The following is a 16,577-nucleotide window of genomic DNA, read 5'->3' as shown; positions in this document are numbered from 1 at the left end:
CCGGCGGGGCTTTTGGGTCCGGAAGGAGGCTCTTGCGCCGCGGAGGCACCGGCGGAGGAGCGGTAAGGCGAGAGGCGCCCGCGGGAGCCCTGCTGCAAGGCCCGGGGGACTGGCTGGGCGGGGACAAGCGCAACCGCCCCCACCCACCCCCATCCAAGCCAGCGGTGAAGCTCCGGCCCCGGGGTGGGAGGGGTCCAAAAGGCTTCCGTGGGGGCGGGGGGGACCGCTTTTCTGTGCAGCTCTTAGCTGAAGGCGAAGGGGTCAAAGGGAGGAAAATCAGCCGACTTGGAGTAGGCTGAGTTGGGTTCAGGCGCATGGAGGAGGGCCTGTGGCCTTCCTGGGTGGGGAAAAGGGAAAGTATCCAAAGGGAGGGGGACGTTTGCTACAAATGGTTACTCTCCTCGCTTTCTTTCAGCTCGAGAATCCTTTGGAGCGATGGACGACTACACCAAGATAGAAAAGATTGGCGAAGGTAGGTGCCCCCTGACCTCTGATGAGGGGGGGAGGGGAGGAGCTCCCAGTGCCCTCGTGTGAGGCCTCCTTCATGTCTCCCATTGAATTATGCTAGAGAGAAAATTATGGGATGAAGGTTCTTTGAAATATGTAAAGCAGACAAAACGGGAGGCTGTACCAGCCAAACGTTGCCTCTCTTCCCCTTGGAGATGTTGTGGAGCTTTGCAGCTTTTAAGAAAGCAGAGATCCACATCGGCCTTCACACTCCTAGCACCCAGGGTTCTCCCAGGAGCTCATCGTTTAAAAACCAAACAACCCAAACTGTGGGACATTGACACACATCACACGATTGTGGACTGACTACCCACCAAAAATCTTGCAAGAGAAAATGCGAGGTAGTTGCTTTGGGGAACAGAACGATCATCTTTGTGACCGACATCTTTAGTTCCTTGGAGACAATGTTTTGGTCTTGGTGGGTTTGTCTTGTGCACAAAACCTGAAGAAGAATCGACACTTATTTTGCAAAACTGTCCCTCAGCAATACCTCTTAATCTGGTAAATAAGATGCCTTTTCTCTTCTTGTGAGCTTCTGGAAAGAATTGGGGGCCGTTGTGTGTTCTCTGAGCATCCAAGTTCATCCCTCTAGTGTGCCAAGTTGCTTTGTTTGGTGTTCTTTCTTGGCTTCCCTCTTCCAAGCCTTGGCAACCCCCTCCCTCGCTTCATTCACAATTTAAAAATTCAACAGCCTCCCCTCCCCGGTTGCCTTTTCCCCTTGCGCTAGGAACATACGGCGTGGTGTACAAAGGCAAGCACAAGGCCACTGGCCAAGTGGTGGCCATGAAGAAAATCCGTCTGGAAAGCGATGAAGAGGGTGTTCCCAGCACGGCCATCAGGGAGGTTTCCCTGCTGAAAGAGCTACACCATCCCAATATAGTGTGGTGAGTACAACCCTGTGGTTCCCTGTGACAAAAAGGATGCTTTGCGTATGTGGAGAGACGGGAAGGAAGCTACGTCACTCTTATTGTTCCACATCGTTTGCACACACACATACAAACATGCCCAAAATAGGCCTTTCATGAAATACAGGCAATATCAGTAAATGCCTAGGTACTGATGGTCCTCGACTTATGGCCACAATTGGGACCAGAACTTCTGTTGCTAAGAAGGGCAGTTGGTTAAGTGAATGGTGCCCAATTTCACTAGCCTTTTGGCCATGTTTGTTGAGCAAACGATTGTAGTGACTTACGCAGGGCAGAAGCGAACCCAGCTTCCCCCATTGACTTCACTTGTCAGATGCTGGCTGGGAAGGTTGCAAATGGTGATCATAGGACCCTGGCACACTACAAACATGCTGATCCACCCATTTCTCAAGCCTTCAGATCTCCAACTGCAAAAACAATATGGCTTAGCTCAGGACTTGAGTTTCTGAGATTGTGATGCTCTTCCTTGGAACTCGGCTCCAGTGCGCTTAAGCGAGGCTTCTTTCCAGGTGGAGGGGCTTGGGGGGGGGGTTGCTGCATTGGGTTGATTTTTATGGATACAGATGCTTGCTAGTTGATCCCACCATGTCTATTTGCACCTGGTGAAGTCTAGCTAGTCTGTGGTCTCATTGCTTATTGCTACAAAATGCTTATTTAGTTAAGAGGGACGTTAACGGGGATACATCTAATGGGCTAGTAAAATTTCTTTTGAATGTTTATGTTAGCCTTTCCAGGGAAAATGAAGGGAATTTTAAGCGGGACAGAAGTTTTCATGATATGAAAAAATAAATGAAAATGTCTACGCTATTGCTGTAACAGCTTTTAGACGTCATGCTATACCAGATTTTTTTTAAATCAGTGGGAGCATCTGAACAAACTAGAGAAGAGTACTAATTAATGATACAATTAGATAATTATTAATTTGGCATTTTGTGGGGAATGGGAGCTTGAAGAGCGGTTAGAGTAGGGGTAGGCAACCTTGGCTCTTTTATGACTCGTGGACTTCAACTCCCAGAATTCCTGCTGGCTCAGGAATTCTGGGAGTTGAAGTCCACGAGTCATAAAAGAGCCAAGGTTGCCTACCCCTGGGTTAGAGGGAGCTGTTGTGCTGGCTAGCGTGAAGGAGTTTTGAGTTGTCTTCACTTGTTCAAACAAATCTCTTTAGTCTTCAGGATGTTCTTATGCAAGACTCAAGGCTTTACCTTATCTTTGAATTTCTTTCCATGGATCTCAAGAAATACTTGGATTCTATCCCATCGGGACAATATTTAGATCGTATGCTCGTTAAGGTAAGAAAGAGTAAAATAAAACAAAAAAAGGAAGGTGTGGAAAAAAAATTCTAGCTCATTTCTGCCCTGAGCCTCCTACGGTTGAGATTGGTGGAAGCAGCATAAAAGCATGCGAGTGTGTATAAAAAGTTGCGGGTTTTTTTTGAGGGGTTTTGGCCAAGGAATCCCTGCTTGTGAACTGCAAAGTGCACCATCTGTTAAAGACAGCTGTTGTGACGTTCAGCATGTGCCAAATAAGCTTAGATTTTCCTACTGCTTTTGCAAGTATCTTGTCTACGCTCAGGGACATCCATAATGACCCTTTTCTGACAAAAGTCATCGTGCAATCCTAGGACTTACCGACTTGCATCAGAAATGCAAGTATGTAACCTCTGTGTTGGCTGATGCATGGCTGTGCATCGTTGAATGACGCTGATTGGCTATGGATACTACAGATAGTTCTCTCGGGAGAAGATGTTAACTATTCTCTGAAGCGGAAGTCTTTGCTCTTCTCATTCTTTCAGAGCTACTTGTACCAAATCTTGCAAGGTATTGTGTTCTGCCACTCAAGAAGGGTTCTTCACAGAGATCTGAAACCTCAGAACTTGTTAATCGACGACAATGGTGTGATTAAGCTAGCCGACTTTGGGCTGGCGCGAGCTTTCGGCATCCCTGTGCGTGTCTACACACACGAGGTAAGGGCTCCTCCTTCAGGCAGGACCAGGTCTCTGAAGAGGTTGAAGCACTTCCCCTTTGGGGTGGGGGGGTGAAAGGGTCCTGTGGGGAGAATATAGGGGCGGCCTGCAGATGGGGCTGTTGGGAGTGGAAGGCGCTTCCCAAGATGGCCCTGTGTGAACAGAGGTTTGGCAGCAGTTTGTGTTCAACTAGAAACCGCTTGAAAACAACCTTCCTTTTTCTTTTGGTGGCAACGGTGCTAACGTGGGCTCACTGAGGGAGCAAATGGGTCTTGAGTGCCTCTTCATCCTGAAGGCACGCGTGCCAGAGGCGGCACTCAGAGCCCTCTCTGGGCATGCCTACCACCACCACTGGCAGCTAGCACAGGTCCATTAGGCTACCGCCAGTGCCCAGAACAGCAGCTCTGCCCAGCACAAAGGAAGCAAAGCCAGCTAGCAAGCTCAAGTATAGGTGGTAGAGCACGCCCCTATGGGCTCAGCCGCCCCTGCCTCGCCTTGCCCCACAGGACGAGCCTCCTGCCCACCACCCCACCCACCAGAGACCCCCTGGATCTCCCCCAATCCTGCCCAGCCCCCACAGGCAACCCCCCCATGAGCAACATCAAGGTGGCCATGACTGGCCACGCCCACCAACTCTGCCATGACCACATCAGCCAATGGGCCACACCCCCACCCTCCCACTCTCTGAGGGCACCACAATGCTGATGCTGCCCTGGCACTTTGCTATAAATAAGTGGGTTTTGGGTTGCTGTTTGGGCACTCGGTCTCTAAAAGGTTGGCCATCACTGGTTTAGGTAGTAGCCGGTCAGCCCCAAACCTGCCACTTAAATTTATGAGATTCAAGCAGAAGGGTGCTTGCTACCAATATTCCTTCTGTGAGTGGATGATCGCCCTACCTAGAACTTCCAAAAGGTGTTGAAGCTTTTTTCTTGTTGAAATAGCAGTTAAAATCCAATCGCTGATTTTCTTTCTAGGTGGTAACCTTGTGGTACAGATCCCCAGAGGTCTTGCTTGGCTCTGCCCGCTACTCGACACCCGTAGACGTCTGGAGCATCGGGACCATCTTTGCAGAAATGGCCACCAAGAAGCCACTGTTCCACGGGGATTCGGAAATCGACCAGCTCTTTCGGATCTTCAGGTATCAAGACTGAGATAAACAATCAACTGGGGAAATTAAAATCTGTCGCTTGGGTGTCACCTCTGCATGCTCCAGACTTGAGATAGACATCTGTGGGGTTCCCTGATGAATTAGGACTGCTCTGCTCAGGGTTCCTGGCTGTTCTCATGACAGACAACTCTACAGTAGTGGCCAAAATGGTGGAAACCTTTTGGGAAAAGTGTATTTTTGAGTTTTGATGGCTAATGACACCACTACTTTTTTTTTTTGGAGTAGTACCATAAAATTATATATGTATATGTATTCTATGAAAAGTTGTAGCCAAATAACCAGAAAAAAGGAAGCACAACTTGCTTAGGTTGATCTCAGGTAGCTTTCCTTCGTCCGATTGTAGCCAATGAGCATGAGTGTTTAGAGACCCAATGGGGTGTCATCTTGTTTTGGCAATGAGCCAATCAGATCGCAGTAGGATTCAGTTATTGATGTCCTGTATTGAAGCTGAGAGGAGGACATTTGTCAGTGTGTTATGTGATCGCTATGAACATGGTTGGGTTTTTTTTCCCTGTCATTTAATGAGCTTGCAAAACGTAATAAAATCAAAGTAATGGTGCAAAGAGTTGACTGGTTGCCCAGAAAGCGATGTAAAATAGTATTATTAAGTGAACAAGGCTACATGTCATGTTTCCGACAGATGAAACTCTTCAAAGAACTTCGAGGCGTTGCTTGCTTTAAAGAATCTTTATTTGAGTAGCACAGCATTGGCACTAACATAATTGAAGCCAAAAACTGAGTTCACCTCCCTTGAGCACGTAGTATCAAAGCACAATTCCCTCCCCCTGTTAACAGCCATAAATCACATTCCCCAATTAGTTTAAAACAGACATGTCAAACTTGCGACCTCACATGATGTCGTGCAATGTATCAGGACGGTTTTGTCATTGCTGGCAATGGGGTGGGCGCGGCATCCATGTGATGCATCCGGCCCACGGGCCAGCAGTTTGACACCCCTGGTTTAAAACGAGGGCTTCCTCTCCAGCCCACCAATTCTTTATCATCTCTTATTTCAATAACCTTGGTTCTCACACTAAGATTCAATATTATTATGTCTAGCTAGACTTCGTGCACATTCCCCACCCCACCCCAGCATCATCTAACTCTAAAAGCCAAAAGAAGAAAATGGCTGCATCTCCATCTGTTGTCAATGCAAAAACATCCAATGTTAGCAGCGTTGACACTACAGTTGTAAAGAAATTAGAAGAAAAATTGGTGGAAACCTAACCAAAGGTGGCATTTCTACAATTTCCCACAATTTTGGCCCCTATTATACAGGTGGTTGGAGTATGTCTCTGCTGACCTGCTGTTATGTATGGCTAGAACTACAGATGAGTTTAGGAGTGCGAAACAGCATTTTCTTTACAGTTTCCCCCCCCCCCCCCAAAAAAAAAATTCAGTCCGCTGTGCATTGAGTGGAACCCACTCAAATGCATTTGCCAACTTACCTTAAAAGGGGATTGCTTCTGGTGTCGATGGGCTGATCCAAAGCTCTGCAAAGTTCAGAGCAGTAAAGGAAGTGGACTCACACACACACACACACACACACACAAACACACACACACACACACACACACCTGTTGTGTCCTATTACATCCCTCCTGCTGGACCAATGGAAGCAAAATGATATTTTCCAGCCTGAAGGTGGTTCCCCTATTTCTTCCCAGTCCTGGGGTGCCCAGATGAAATGGGAAGGCAGACCCACACAGGCACAGCCAAAGGACAGCCTCTTTTTTTTCCCCTGCTGTTGCCAAGGCCACAAAGTTTCTATGTCATTTTGTGAACAGGTGATGGCAGGGGAGTCTTAGCCAGCTGGTCTTCACCCTCCGAGGGTGGGACTCCCGAAAGCCTCCCTCCTTCTGAGGTCTCCTAGGAGGGCAGATTCAACCCACCCTTTTCTCCTCTTCCCGACAGAGCGTTGGGGACCCCCAACAATGACGTGTGGCCGGAAGTAGAATCCTTGCAGGATTACAAGAACACCTTCCCCAAATGGAAACCGAGCAGTCTGGCATCGCATGTGAAGAATTTGGACGATGAAGGCCTGGATCTGCTCTCCGTAAGTGAATGCATCGCTCTTCTGCGGGATCTGGAAGTTGGGTCGTGTGCCAAGTGGGCTTCTTTTGAGTTTGAGTTTGAAACCTTTCCCTGCTTATCCAGCTACCTTCTTGAGTCTGACCCATAGGGGGGTTTCCCCCCTAACCAACTTACTGAAAAGACTAATTTGGATAAGCGGTGAAACGTTTCAAACTAAAAAAGGATAGTCCAGTTATACCTCAACTTCCAGACAGTTTGAGCTGGATGACTGAGAGTCTTCGTCAGCACACCCTTCAAGGGCCACAAGGTGGCCCTTTGGATTCTTCTGAAGGGGAAATAAGATGTCTCTCTTGGCTGTTAGACCGGATGGCGGAGGCATTGGACAGAAAGCAGGGTGGCCAGGCTTGAGGAAATAGCTGCAGGTCTGCAACTTGGTTTGGTGAACTGTTGCTGGGAGAAGCCAGGATTTTATGGTAGTTTATCTTTACAAACAGTTCTTGATGTAGCCATTTGTTTCAAATCCAAATGTGTCCCTAGTGCAAGTCTGCTGTTCGGATAACAATTTGTTTGGCTTGTACCTTCTGGATTAAGGGACAACTGCTGGTTGTCCACACAGTTATTCTAACGGGTAAAATAGGGATTTCTTGAGCCAGGTGCATGCAAATGAGTTGCATTCATATAATCTGCCAGAGAGAAGGTGCCAGGAAGGGTTCTGCCAGATGAGATTCGGTCCTGCGTTTTCCTTGCTTCAACATTTTTCTAGCATCTAGCATCTTCCCACAATCGGATGGTCTTGAGCATGTTATCTGGACTGAGTTCGATCCTGTTTTCCCTGATGATGTGGACAGGATTATGGGGAGGCTGAGCTCCACCACCTGTTTGTTGGACCCGTGCCCCTCCTGGCTGGTTTATGAGGCCCAGGAGGAGACACGAGGCTGGTTCCAGGCAGTAATAACTGCTTCTTTGAAGGAGGGTATCTTCCCTGCCGCATTGAAGGAGGCGGTGGTGAGACCCCTCCTCAAGAAGCCTGCCCTGGACCCGGCTGTTTTAAATAACTATCGTCCGGTCTCCAACCTTCACTTTTTGGCGAAGGTTGTTGAGAGTGTGGTGGCGCATCAGCTTCCTCTGTTCCTGGAGGAAACTGATTATCTGGACCCGTACCAATCGGGTTTCAGGCCCAGGCACAGCACGGAGATGGCACTGGTCACGCTGGTGAATGATCTCTGGCGGGCTCGGGACAGGGGTTGTTCCTCTGTCCTAGTCCTATTAGATCTCTCAGCGGCTTTTGATACCATCGACCATGGTATCCTACTGTGACGTCTCAGTGGGTTGGGAGTGGGAGGCACCGTTTTACGGTGGTTCTCCTATCTCCTGGACCGCTTGCAGTCGGTGTTGACGGGAGGGCAGAGATCTGCCTCGAGGCCTCTCGTTTGTGGAGTTCCTCAGGGGTCGGTTCTCTCTCCCCTCCTGTTCAACATCTATATGAAGCCGCTGGGTGAGATCATTGGTGGTTTCGGGGTGGGGTATCATCAGTACGCTGATGATACCCAACTTTTTCTTTCCACCCCGAACCAACCCAGCAATGCCCTCGCCGTGATGTCCCGTTGCCTGGAGGCGGTCCAGGTCTGGATGGGGAGAAACAGGCTTCGTCTCAATCCTGCCAAGACTGAGTGGCTGTGCATATTGGCATCTCGGGTTAACCAGACCATTCCACCTTTAACGATGGGAGGGGTGAGGTGTTACCCCCCGTTGATAGGGCTCGCAACTTGGGCGTCCTCCTTGACTCCCGGCTCAATTTTGAAGACCATATAGGAGCCGTGACCAGGGGGACTTTTGCCCAGGTTCGCCTGGTGCGCCAGTTGCGACCCTATCTGGACCGAGATGTCACCCATGCACTCGTGACCTCCCAGTTAGACTACTGCAACGCTCTCTACACGGGGCTGCCCTTGAGGACCACTCGGAGGCTTCAGCTGGTGGAGAATGCGGCCACACGAGTTGTGATGGGGGTTTCCCGATACTCCCATGTAACATCTCTACTCCGTGAGCTGCATTGGCTTCTGGTTGCCCTCCGGGTGAGATTCAAGGTGCTGGTGATGACCTATAAAGCCCTAAATGGCTTGGGTCCAGGATATTTGAGGGAACACCTGCTGCCGGCATCAAGTTCCCTTCGTCCTGTGCGCTCCCACAGGGAGGGCCTTCTCGGGGTGCCGCCGGTAAAAGACTGCCGGCGGATAACACCCAGGGGGAGGGCCTTCTCAGTGGGTACACCTGCCCTATGGAACCAGCTGCCTGTAGAGCTTAGGACTGCCCCCGACCTTCGGTCATTCCGCCGGGACCTGAAGACCTGGCTCTTTGAGCTTTCTGGCCCAGGCTGAGAGTTTTTAATTCGGGGTTTTATATTTTTCAGGGATCAAATTTAATTATTTTTAATTGTTTTTAACTTTTGTATTGTATTGACATTTTTAAATACCTTGTAAACCGCCCTGAGTCCTACGGGAAAAGGGCGGTATATAAATTCAATAAACTTAAACTTAAACTGCAGGGTCTGCTCCCCCCCCCCCCCGCAAAAGGATGTCATTCTGATCAGTGATGGAGAACCATTTAGAGACCGAGTGCCCAAACTGCAACCCAATACCCACTTATGTATCGGGTGCTAGGTGGGTGTGGCCCATTGGGTGGGTGTGGCCCATTGGGTGGGCATGGCTGCCGTGGTAACGGCAGACTGGGTAGGACTAAAAAGTTCAATCAATCAATACCAACTGTGCGAGAACTTTTTTTTTCCCCGTGAGAAGTTGAAATTAATTGATTGAACCTTTTTTTCTTTTTCTTTTTTGCACACGGCGGTGGAAGCGAAAAAGTTTTATAAAACTCAGCTGAAGGCCTAGGACTGGGGCGACGGCGCGCGTGCCCACAGAGAGGGCTCTGCGTGGCACGCGTGCCATAAGTTCGTCACCATGGCTCTAGATCAGACATGTCAAACTCGTGATGTCGCGTGACGTATTGGGGTTGTCTGGCCTGCGGGCTGGCAGCTTGACACCCCTGCTCTAGATGCAGAGTGGTCATCAGGATTACTCAGTAGGTTGCTAGTTGTCTAGTATATATTTGTGATTCTGGCTTTCCACGTCCCAACTTGTTTTGAGGTACTTCTCACGAAGTTGTGTAGGACAGCAGTCCCCAACCTTTTTGGCACCAGGGACCAGTTTCATGGGAGACAGTTTTCCACAGACCGGGGCAGGGGGAGAAATGTTCAACCTAGATCCCACATATGGACAGTTTCCCTCGCCCACCGCTCACCTCTAACTGTGCAGCCCAGTTCCTAACTGGCCGGTACCGGCCGGCAGCCCAGGGGATGGGGACCCCTGTGTAGGACCCCTGTGATCTATTGTTTGTTCTAATGTCCAGAAGACATAGTATGTCTTGCATTAAATGGTGAAGGAGATGACCGGTAGGTCTAGCGTGGGCATCTCTCCCCTTTCTCTTCTTAACATCCACGTAGGGAGACTGATTCAGCCATAGGGCCCAGACCCCACTGAATATAATAGCTACCCACCACCTTTCCCATGGCAACCAATGGCTTTCCTGCCGTACTTTATTTGGGTTAACAGTTAAGGCCCTTTTAATTAACAGATTACAAGCTGGCCTGTTGCAGGGCAACTGACATTGTACTTCCAAGAACCTTTTTGGGCTCCAGAAGCAGTGCCTTGCTTAGGAGGATCACACCCATGGAGAGGGAGGGAAGAAGCATCAGCAGAGAATAACCTAAGGCAGGGGTGGGCAACCCTGGCTCTTTTATGACTCGTGGACTTCAACTCCCAGAATTCCTGAGCTAGCATGGCTTGGTCAGGAATTCTGGGAGTTGAAGTCAACGAGTCATAAAAGAGCCAAGGTTGCGTATCCCTGACCTAAGGAGATTTTCTTCTTGTCTCTGATGCTTTGCTTTACCTGGCCATGCCCTCCGGGTCAGCCATTTTGTGATCATTTTATGCAATCTAAACCCACAAAGTGGCTGCAGAGATAGGCGATCTTCTCAAGTGGGACTGAAGAATATGGGTCAAATGTTTCCTGCTCGGCCGAGGACGCCCATCACTCCATCCTTCTTCCCTGTGGATTGTCGGTGGGTGATGTGTCCCTTTGTTCTGACTTGCAGAAAATGTTGATCTACGATCCTGCAAAAAGGATTTCTGGCCGTATGGCCCTGAATCACCCATACTTTGACGATCTGGACAAATCGAAACTCCCAGCCAACCGGCTCAAGAAATGCTAACTGTTGGTTTGTTGAAGAAGCTGCTGAGTTTTCTAGGAGAGTATGTGCAAATTGTAGCTCATCTTTTTTTATATGTGTCTTGTCTTGATCTAAAATTATAGCCCTGTTTAGAGTACCCTAATGTAAAATCCTCCTCAAATGTAAATATTAATCAATTTAGCCCTCAATAAAATTGTGCACTGTTAATTATTCCCACCGAGATATAAAGAAATCCTTCAAAACTAGGATGGAATGTTTCTTCCAGATGCTTGCAGATGCTCGGCTGACTACCAAAAGGGGCTAAAGGATTTTAGCCTTGGGGCTAAAGTGGAGAACACGTGGGCAGCCCCTGCTGTGATCTGCAACTCCTTCCGGGTCAGTGAGGGTCACCCTCTAGTCCACCAGCAGACTGGGGAGTGGTCTCATCGCATCTGCCTCATCTTGAGGTGCAGCAATAGAAGTTGCAGCAGACCATAGTTCCATTAAATATTTGTTTTCTTGTATGAAACCTGAGATTTCAGATACCAGCTGCTTCCTGAGGATCTCAAGCCATGGAAACTCAGATTTTTTTTGTCACGGCTGACAGGCAGACATTCCACCGAAGGAGCTCTGTTTACTGAGCTCACTTTGTCGTGTTCTGAAGCAGAGGAGGAAATGAGGTCATCATAAATGTAATCAATTCAAGTGAGAAATGGTGGCTGCTGCGTCCATGACTCAACAAACCGACTTGTCAGCCTGCCATTTCCGCTTGAACCACAAGATGTCAGCACAGTCTCTGCACAATCATAGAGAAATCAAGGCGTGGTGGGAGACACTGCAGAATACAGCTGAATCACACGAATAGCTTGCAGGATGATTAGAGGGGCGTGTGTAGTTGTATGTGAGTTTATGGGGCAGAATTACTACACTTAAAAATGATTGTTTAAAGGATGGCAAACTGTTTAAAACCCTATCTCCATTCTCTCATCTTGGGTTTTGCTTTCTGGGAGTAGCTGGTGGATAGGAAGATGATTGCTTTTCTGAAAGGAGTGTTCATCATATTTGCCAAATCTGTTGAAATCATATTTACTTAATATAAATCTAATATCTAATGTTTTGCACTGTTAGACTGAAAAGTGCTACTACATGTTTTGTTTTGGCATCAGCATCTTCTGCTTTCTCCTTCAACCACAAGCAAATTTGTGCGTTCACTTGACCTGTGAAGGAACAAACCCTTTTCTCAACTCCAAAGCATCTTGAACTCAAGAAATAAGTATAGGAATGCTTTTCCGCTTCTACTCACGGCTTCCCATCTTTGGCCAAGTGTGAAACCCAAACACTTTCAACATATGTGGATACAATTCATTTGCATTTAATGCAGGTGAGAAAATTCTGCTGGTGCATCTCTGCTCTTCCCCTTAATTAGAAGTGTGATACGGAAAATATTGTGCTTCCAGCTGGCCATTCATTACCACAAAATGTTCATAAATTTCTGAACAAAATTAAAAGGAGGAAATTTAATCCAATATAAGTAAATTATGCCTCAATTCCAGGCTTTTTCTGTCTGCTTAGAAGAAAGGTCTTGTGTGAAGAATCCAGAGAAAGAAATATTAAAAAGGCAGAATATATTTCCCCAAAGGATTTTAAAGGCAGAAACCAACCCCCCCTCTCTGCCCCAGACAGAAACCAGGTCTGCAGAAATGCAGATGTGATAATCACGTCACAAAGATTGGAGTTAGGAAACTGGGATTAGAAAGATACCTAGAATCAACAATCCCTCACCAAAAAATTCCAACAGTCATCAGCCACAGCTACAAGGAACCAGGATATGACCTTGGGGATATAATAGGATTAACCCACCACCATCAGAATACCAGGAAGGCACACTCAGACTCAGGTCAAAGTTCATGCCACAGGAACAACTCCAAACAAAAGCTCAAGAAGGTATAAATACCCACCATTCTCTACTACATGTGGTTAGTTTTTTCCAGAGCCATCTTTCTGTCTGGCTCTCCTCTTCAATAAACTACAACCTTCTTTCTAAAGCAATCTCCATTTTGCTTATTCCCTGCTTGGACTGGACCCTGATGAAGATTTTTCTTTCTACAGTATATATATCTTTGGTTTTATTTGTTATCCACATCTTAACACCTGGCAATAACCAACTGGTGAACTCTGGCTATGGCAGTTAAAACTCGTCCAAAAGGTGAGACCGCCTCCTAAATCTTTCATTTGCCACTTTAACTGCCTAGAGTTGGGATGGATTATCAGACCGTCCTCGTCTCAAGCCATCCTAAACACATAGGGTCTCTCCTTTACATATGGCCATCTTGTGACCAGAGTCATTCTGTGGAGAAATACACACGTATGAATGCGTACAACATTTTTTTTGCTTGTGGGGGGCGGGTTTAGTCAATCAGAAAAGACATGCACATGTCCACTTCAAACTTCAGCAAGATGTAGAGGTAGGAAACAGCAGAACTTTTTAACGTCTCAATTCAAATTAAATTTTCAAAGTTGATCCATTCTTAAGAAAGGCTTAAAGGATGCATTCCCTGTCTAAGAACAGGTCTGCAGCCATTGCAGTCTGCAATGTGTTTTTAGATATTTTACACTGGGCCCAATCCTCAACCCCTCCGTAGACTTTGCCTTCTTTTAGGACATCTTTTTCATGAACAAATTTAGGAAGACAAGATGCAAGGTGAAGTCATGGCCAGCGGGAGGAAATGAAGGTGGATTTGGAGGGCTTCCTTGGCGCCTGCACTGTAACACGTCCTCAGTTGCAAAGGGGAACCTGCAATTAGTGGAGGGGGGCGGAGAAAGGAAGGGCTCTGAACTGTCCAAAAGGGCACCAGGACCTCCTGCAGCTGAAGTGCTCTGTATGGCTTAGGACAGGTGCCTGTGCAACAAACACAAGGCAGCAAAGGTGGCCTTAGATACCTGGGATGAAAACTCTATACTCCGGTTCTGTGTCTTCGTAAGCCTTGCAATCATACATGGCCGTGTGACCAAGTTGGGTCCAGGCTCAAGAGTTCTAGAAAGACTGGAAAGAAGCGTGAATGGCTTTTAACACATTCTTTAAAATGAGAGAGTCGAGGCAAGATTGTATAGCTAAACCATTTTATTGAGATGCTTTTCCCAAAATAGAAACAAAAGTAAGTCCCACCAAGCTTAAAGGCCACAGGCAGAATTAAACCAAATGAACCAGCCATTTGGTTCTAGAAGCTCTTAAGTAGTTCAACCGTTGGGTATTGCAAATAACTGGTTCAATGACTCCTCTCCATTGATTTTGTCAGGCGCAGCAGCAATGTTTCTACAACACGCTAGGTGCAAACATTTTGCCATAGGCTGCCTCTTCTGTGTATTGGAGCATTGATTCATGGGACAGGTAAGAAGCTGAGCGCAGAGCTTCCCTGTCCAGAGGTGGTTGCTAAATTGGACTCCAGAAGGATGCCATAAGCAGCCTTAGGCTCTCCTCCACAGGAACAAACCTCCCTTTGCGCGCATCCCTCTTGCTCTTGAGAGCCAAAGGGATGAAATCTGAGCCACAGATTTTTCCTCAGCCTGCTCTGCCTTCCTCTTGTGAACCTTGACCAAACATGATAGATAACGTGCAAATACCCTTTGCCTTCCCAGCCCTTGGTAACAAACAGTACCGTGAGTTTTTGAAGATATGGATTATTTAATGTATACAGTGGAGAGATTTCCGAGTCTCCTGGTGTCCGAAGCAGAGCCGGCGGTCTCCGCTTCTGGGCCCTGGGAAGGTGGAAAAGGTTTCCTGATTCGGCAGCAGCTGAGAAAGATTCCTTGAGAAATCTGCCTCACTGATGGGGGATTATTTATTCACCTGCTTTACCTGTAAATATGTAGTTAAAGGAGCAGGCTTTGAAAAAAGGTATTTATACCCCTCTAAGGAACTGAGAATACAGATGGGAGCGTCACACTGACTCCCCACAATCTCCTTGTCTGGTAGGGAATGAGCCACCCTGGTTCACATCTGCCCGAAGGGGAGGTGGGTAGTCTTCGACTTACAACCATAATTGAGCCTTATAATTATAGTGGTAAATTGTGACAGTCATAAAGCAGATAACCATGTGACTGGGCCAGCTTCCATTGCCTTTTTTTGCAGTGATTGTTAAGTGAGTGCCATGGTGGTAAAGTAACCATCCCGATTGCTAAACAAACACCACTGGTCATGGTTGACTCTGGGTGCTTTCTGACTGAAACTGGAAGTAAACACAGGTTTCTGGCAAACATCGTAAATTGTGGCCACGTGGAAGCAGTCCTATGTGGGACTGGCTGCCAACCATCCCGAATGACATCTGACTGCAGGGGAGGGGGAAGGCGTTGGAACTTTGGTCTAAGTGCCTTTTGCAGGGGGTATGTCCATTGTAACTTTGGTCACTAAGCGAGTGGTTGTAAGTCGAGGACTACCCCACAACCTCAGGTCTCCCAATCCAGCCCCCTCTGTCCTGTCCCAGGAGGTAGCCCATTTACTCCTAAAGTATTTTTGAAAAACAATGCTAATATAAAAAACCCCAAAATGCTGGGAATCTGATGTCTGCGTATATGTCTTCAGCAAAAGATATTTACCAAAACGTCTAGAGGAAAGATTTCCCAGCATTTTTAGAAGCAACAAGACACCCAGACAACTTAGTTAAGAAGCTGTCATTTTTAAAAAAATGGGATTATTTGGGCCAGAGTGACACTATTGAAATGCGGGTGGACGGTTGTTGTTTTGTAGAGTAATAAAAATGGAAGACGTCATTTTATTTAAGGAGCCCTTCACGTGTGAATATGTATAATGAACCAAAGAATATTATGCAGACGTTTTCCAAAGAAAATTAGCAAAGAGTGTTCCTGCCTTTGGATTTGAAAGAGAAAAAGATACTTTCCTTAATTTCATTCCTGAACTAGATAAAAAGGAGAGAGTTACACTTGGCAGTTGCCTCCTGCCCTAAAAGGGCAAATATTCAACATACATATTGGATCACCTAACTGAAAAAAAATTGTACACTTTGTGTTCTTTGGCTGATTGACAGTTACAATCCTAATGACATCAGTTGTTAATGGATCTCATTTTTTTCAGACAAAAGGAACAAGGATTTAATTATTACAAATGCAGTCCTTGGGGAAGGAAAAACATCATTCACCTAGCAGAATTGGACATGTTGCTAGGCTATCAATTTCAGGGAAATTTTAAAGCCATTGTTTTGCTTTCAGCACTACGGTGAACGAAGGGTGGCGAAAAGAAATGATTTAAAGATGATTTAAAGGCTTGGCTAATTTTGCAATCTCAGAGAGAGAAAATGTCACAGACATATTATTTAAAGACCTTCCCCTACAGCCCCCCCCGCACAGAAATGCTCATTCACAAGTATAAAAAAATAGGTTCACGTCAGAGATCAAAATACTGATGTTGAATTTCTTGTTCTTGAATATAAAAGGGGTGTGTGTGTGTGTGTGCCAATTTCAGCTTATGGAAATGGCAGAGTTAGGGTCTAAGAAAGAGATGTACACTACTGAGGTGAGCTTGTGCTTCCTAACCTTTGGTGATCCCTGAATTCAGGTGGAATACAAGTGGTGCCTCCCGGTCTCTCTTGCCCAATCTGCTACGCCTTTGGTCTGGGGAGAGACCCACTGAAACGAAGGGGAGCAGAGTCTTTGCGGGTCCCACCAGGTCCAGCTGTGCCCAGGAGCAATGCTAGAGCTATTTTTTTCCCCAGCTGAGCCAAGATGGGTTGGCTTTCTCTCCAT

At 47.1% G+C, this 16,577-nt stretch overlaps 1 protein-coding gene across 2 annotated transcripts; it reads left to right on the top strand.

Annotated features, from left to right (window-relative positions):
* The first annotated feature begins 420 nt into the window (after positions 1-420).
* CDK1 (cyclin dependent kinase 1) lies at positions 421-11,017 on the top strand. Of its 2 annotated transcripts, XM_081329705.1 has the most exons (7): positions 421-472; positions 1,235-1,391; positions 2,599-2,722; positions 3,226-3,396; positions 4,371-4,534; positions 6,479-6,620; positions 10,746-11,017. In XM_081329705.1, exons 1-7 carry the CDS (start codon positions 436-438, stop codon positions 10,860-10,862), a joined length of 912 nt encoding a protein of 303 aa, XP_081185831.1. In that variant the 5' UTR covers positions 421-435; the 3' UTR covers positions 10,863-11,017. The 2 variants fall into 2 exon arrangements, with proteins under 2 accessions (XP_081185831.1, XP_081185832.1); XM_081329706.1 differs by lacking the exon at positions 3,226-3,396.
* Positions 11,018-16,577: the final 5,560 nt, after the last annotated feature.

The sequence above is a fragment of the Vipera berus genome, assembly GCF_964194415.1.
Source record: "Vipera berus genome assembly, chromosome: 5".
Taxonomy (NCBI): Eukaryota; Metazoa; Chordata; class Lepidosauria; order Squamata; family Viperidae; genus Vipera; species Vipera berus.
The sequence above is the reverse complement of the archived record's forward strand: the minus strand, read 5'-3'. Positions and strand labels throughout refer to the sequence as shown.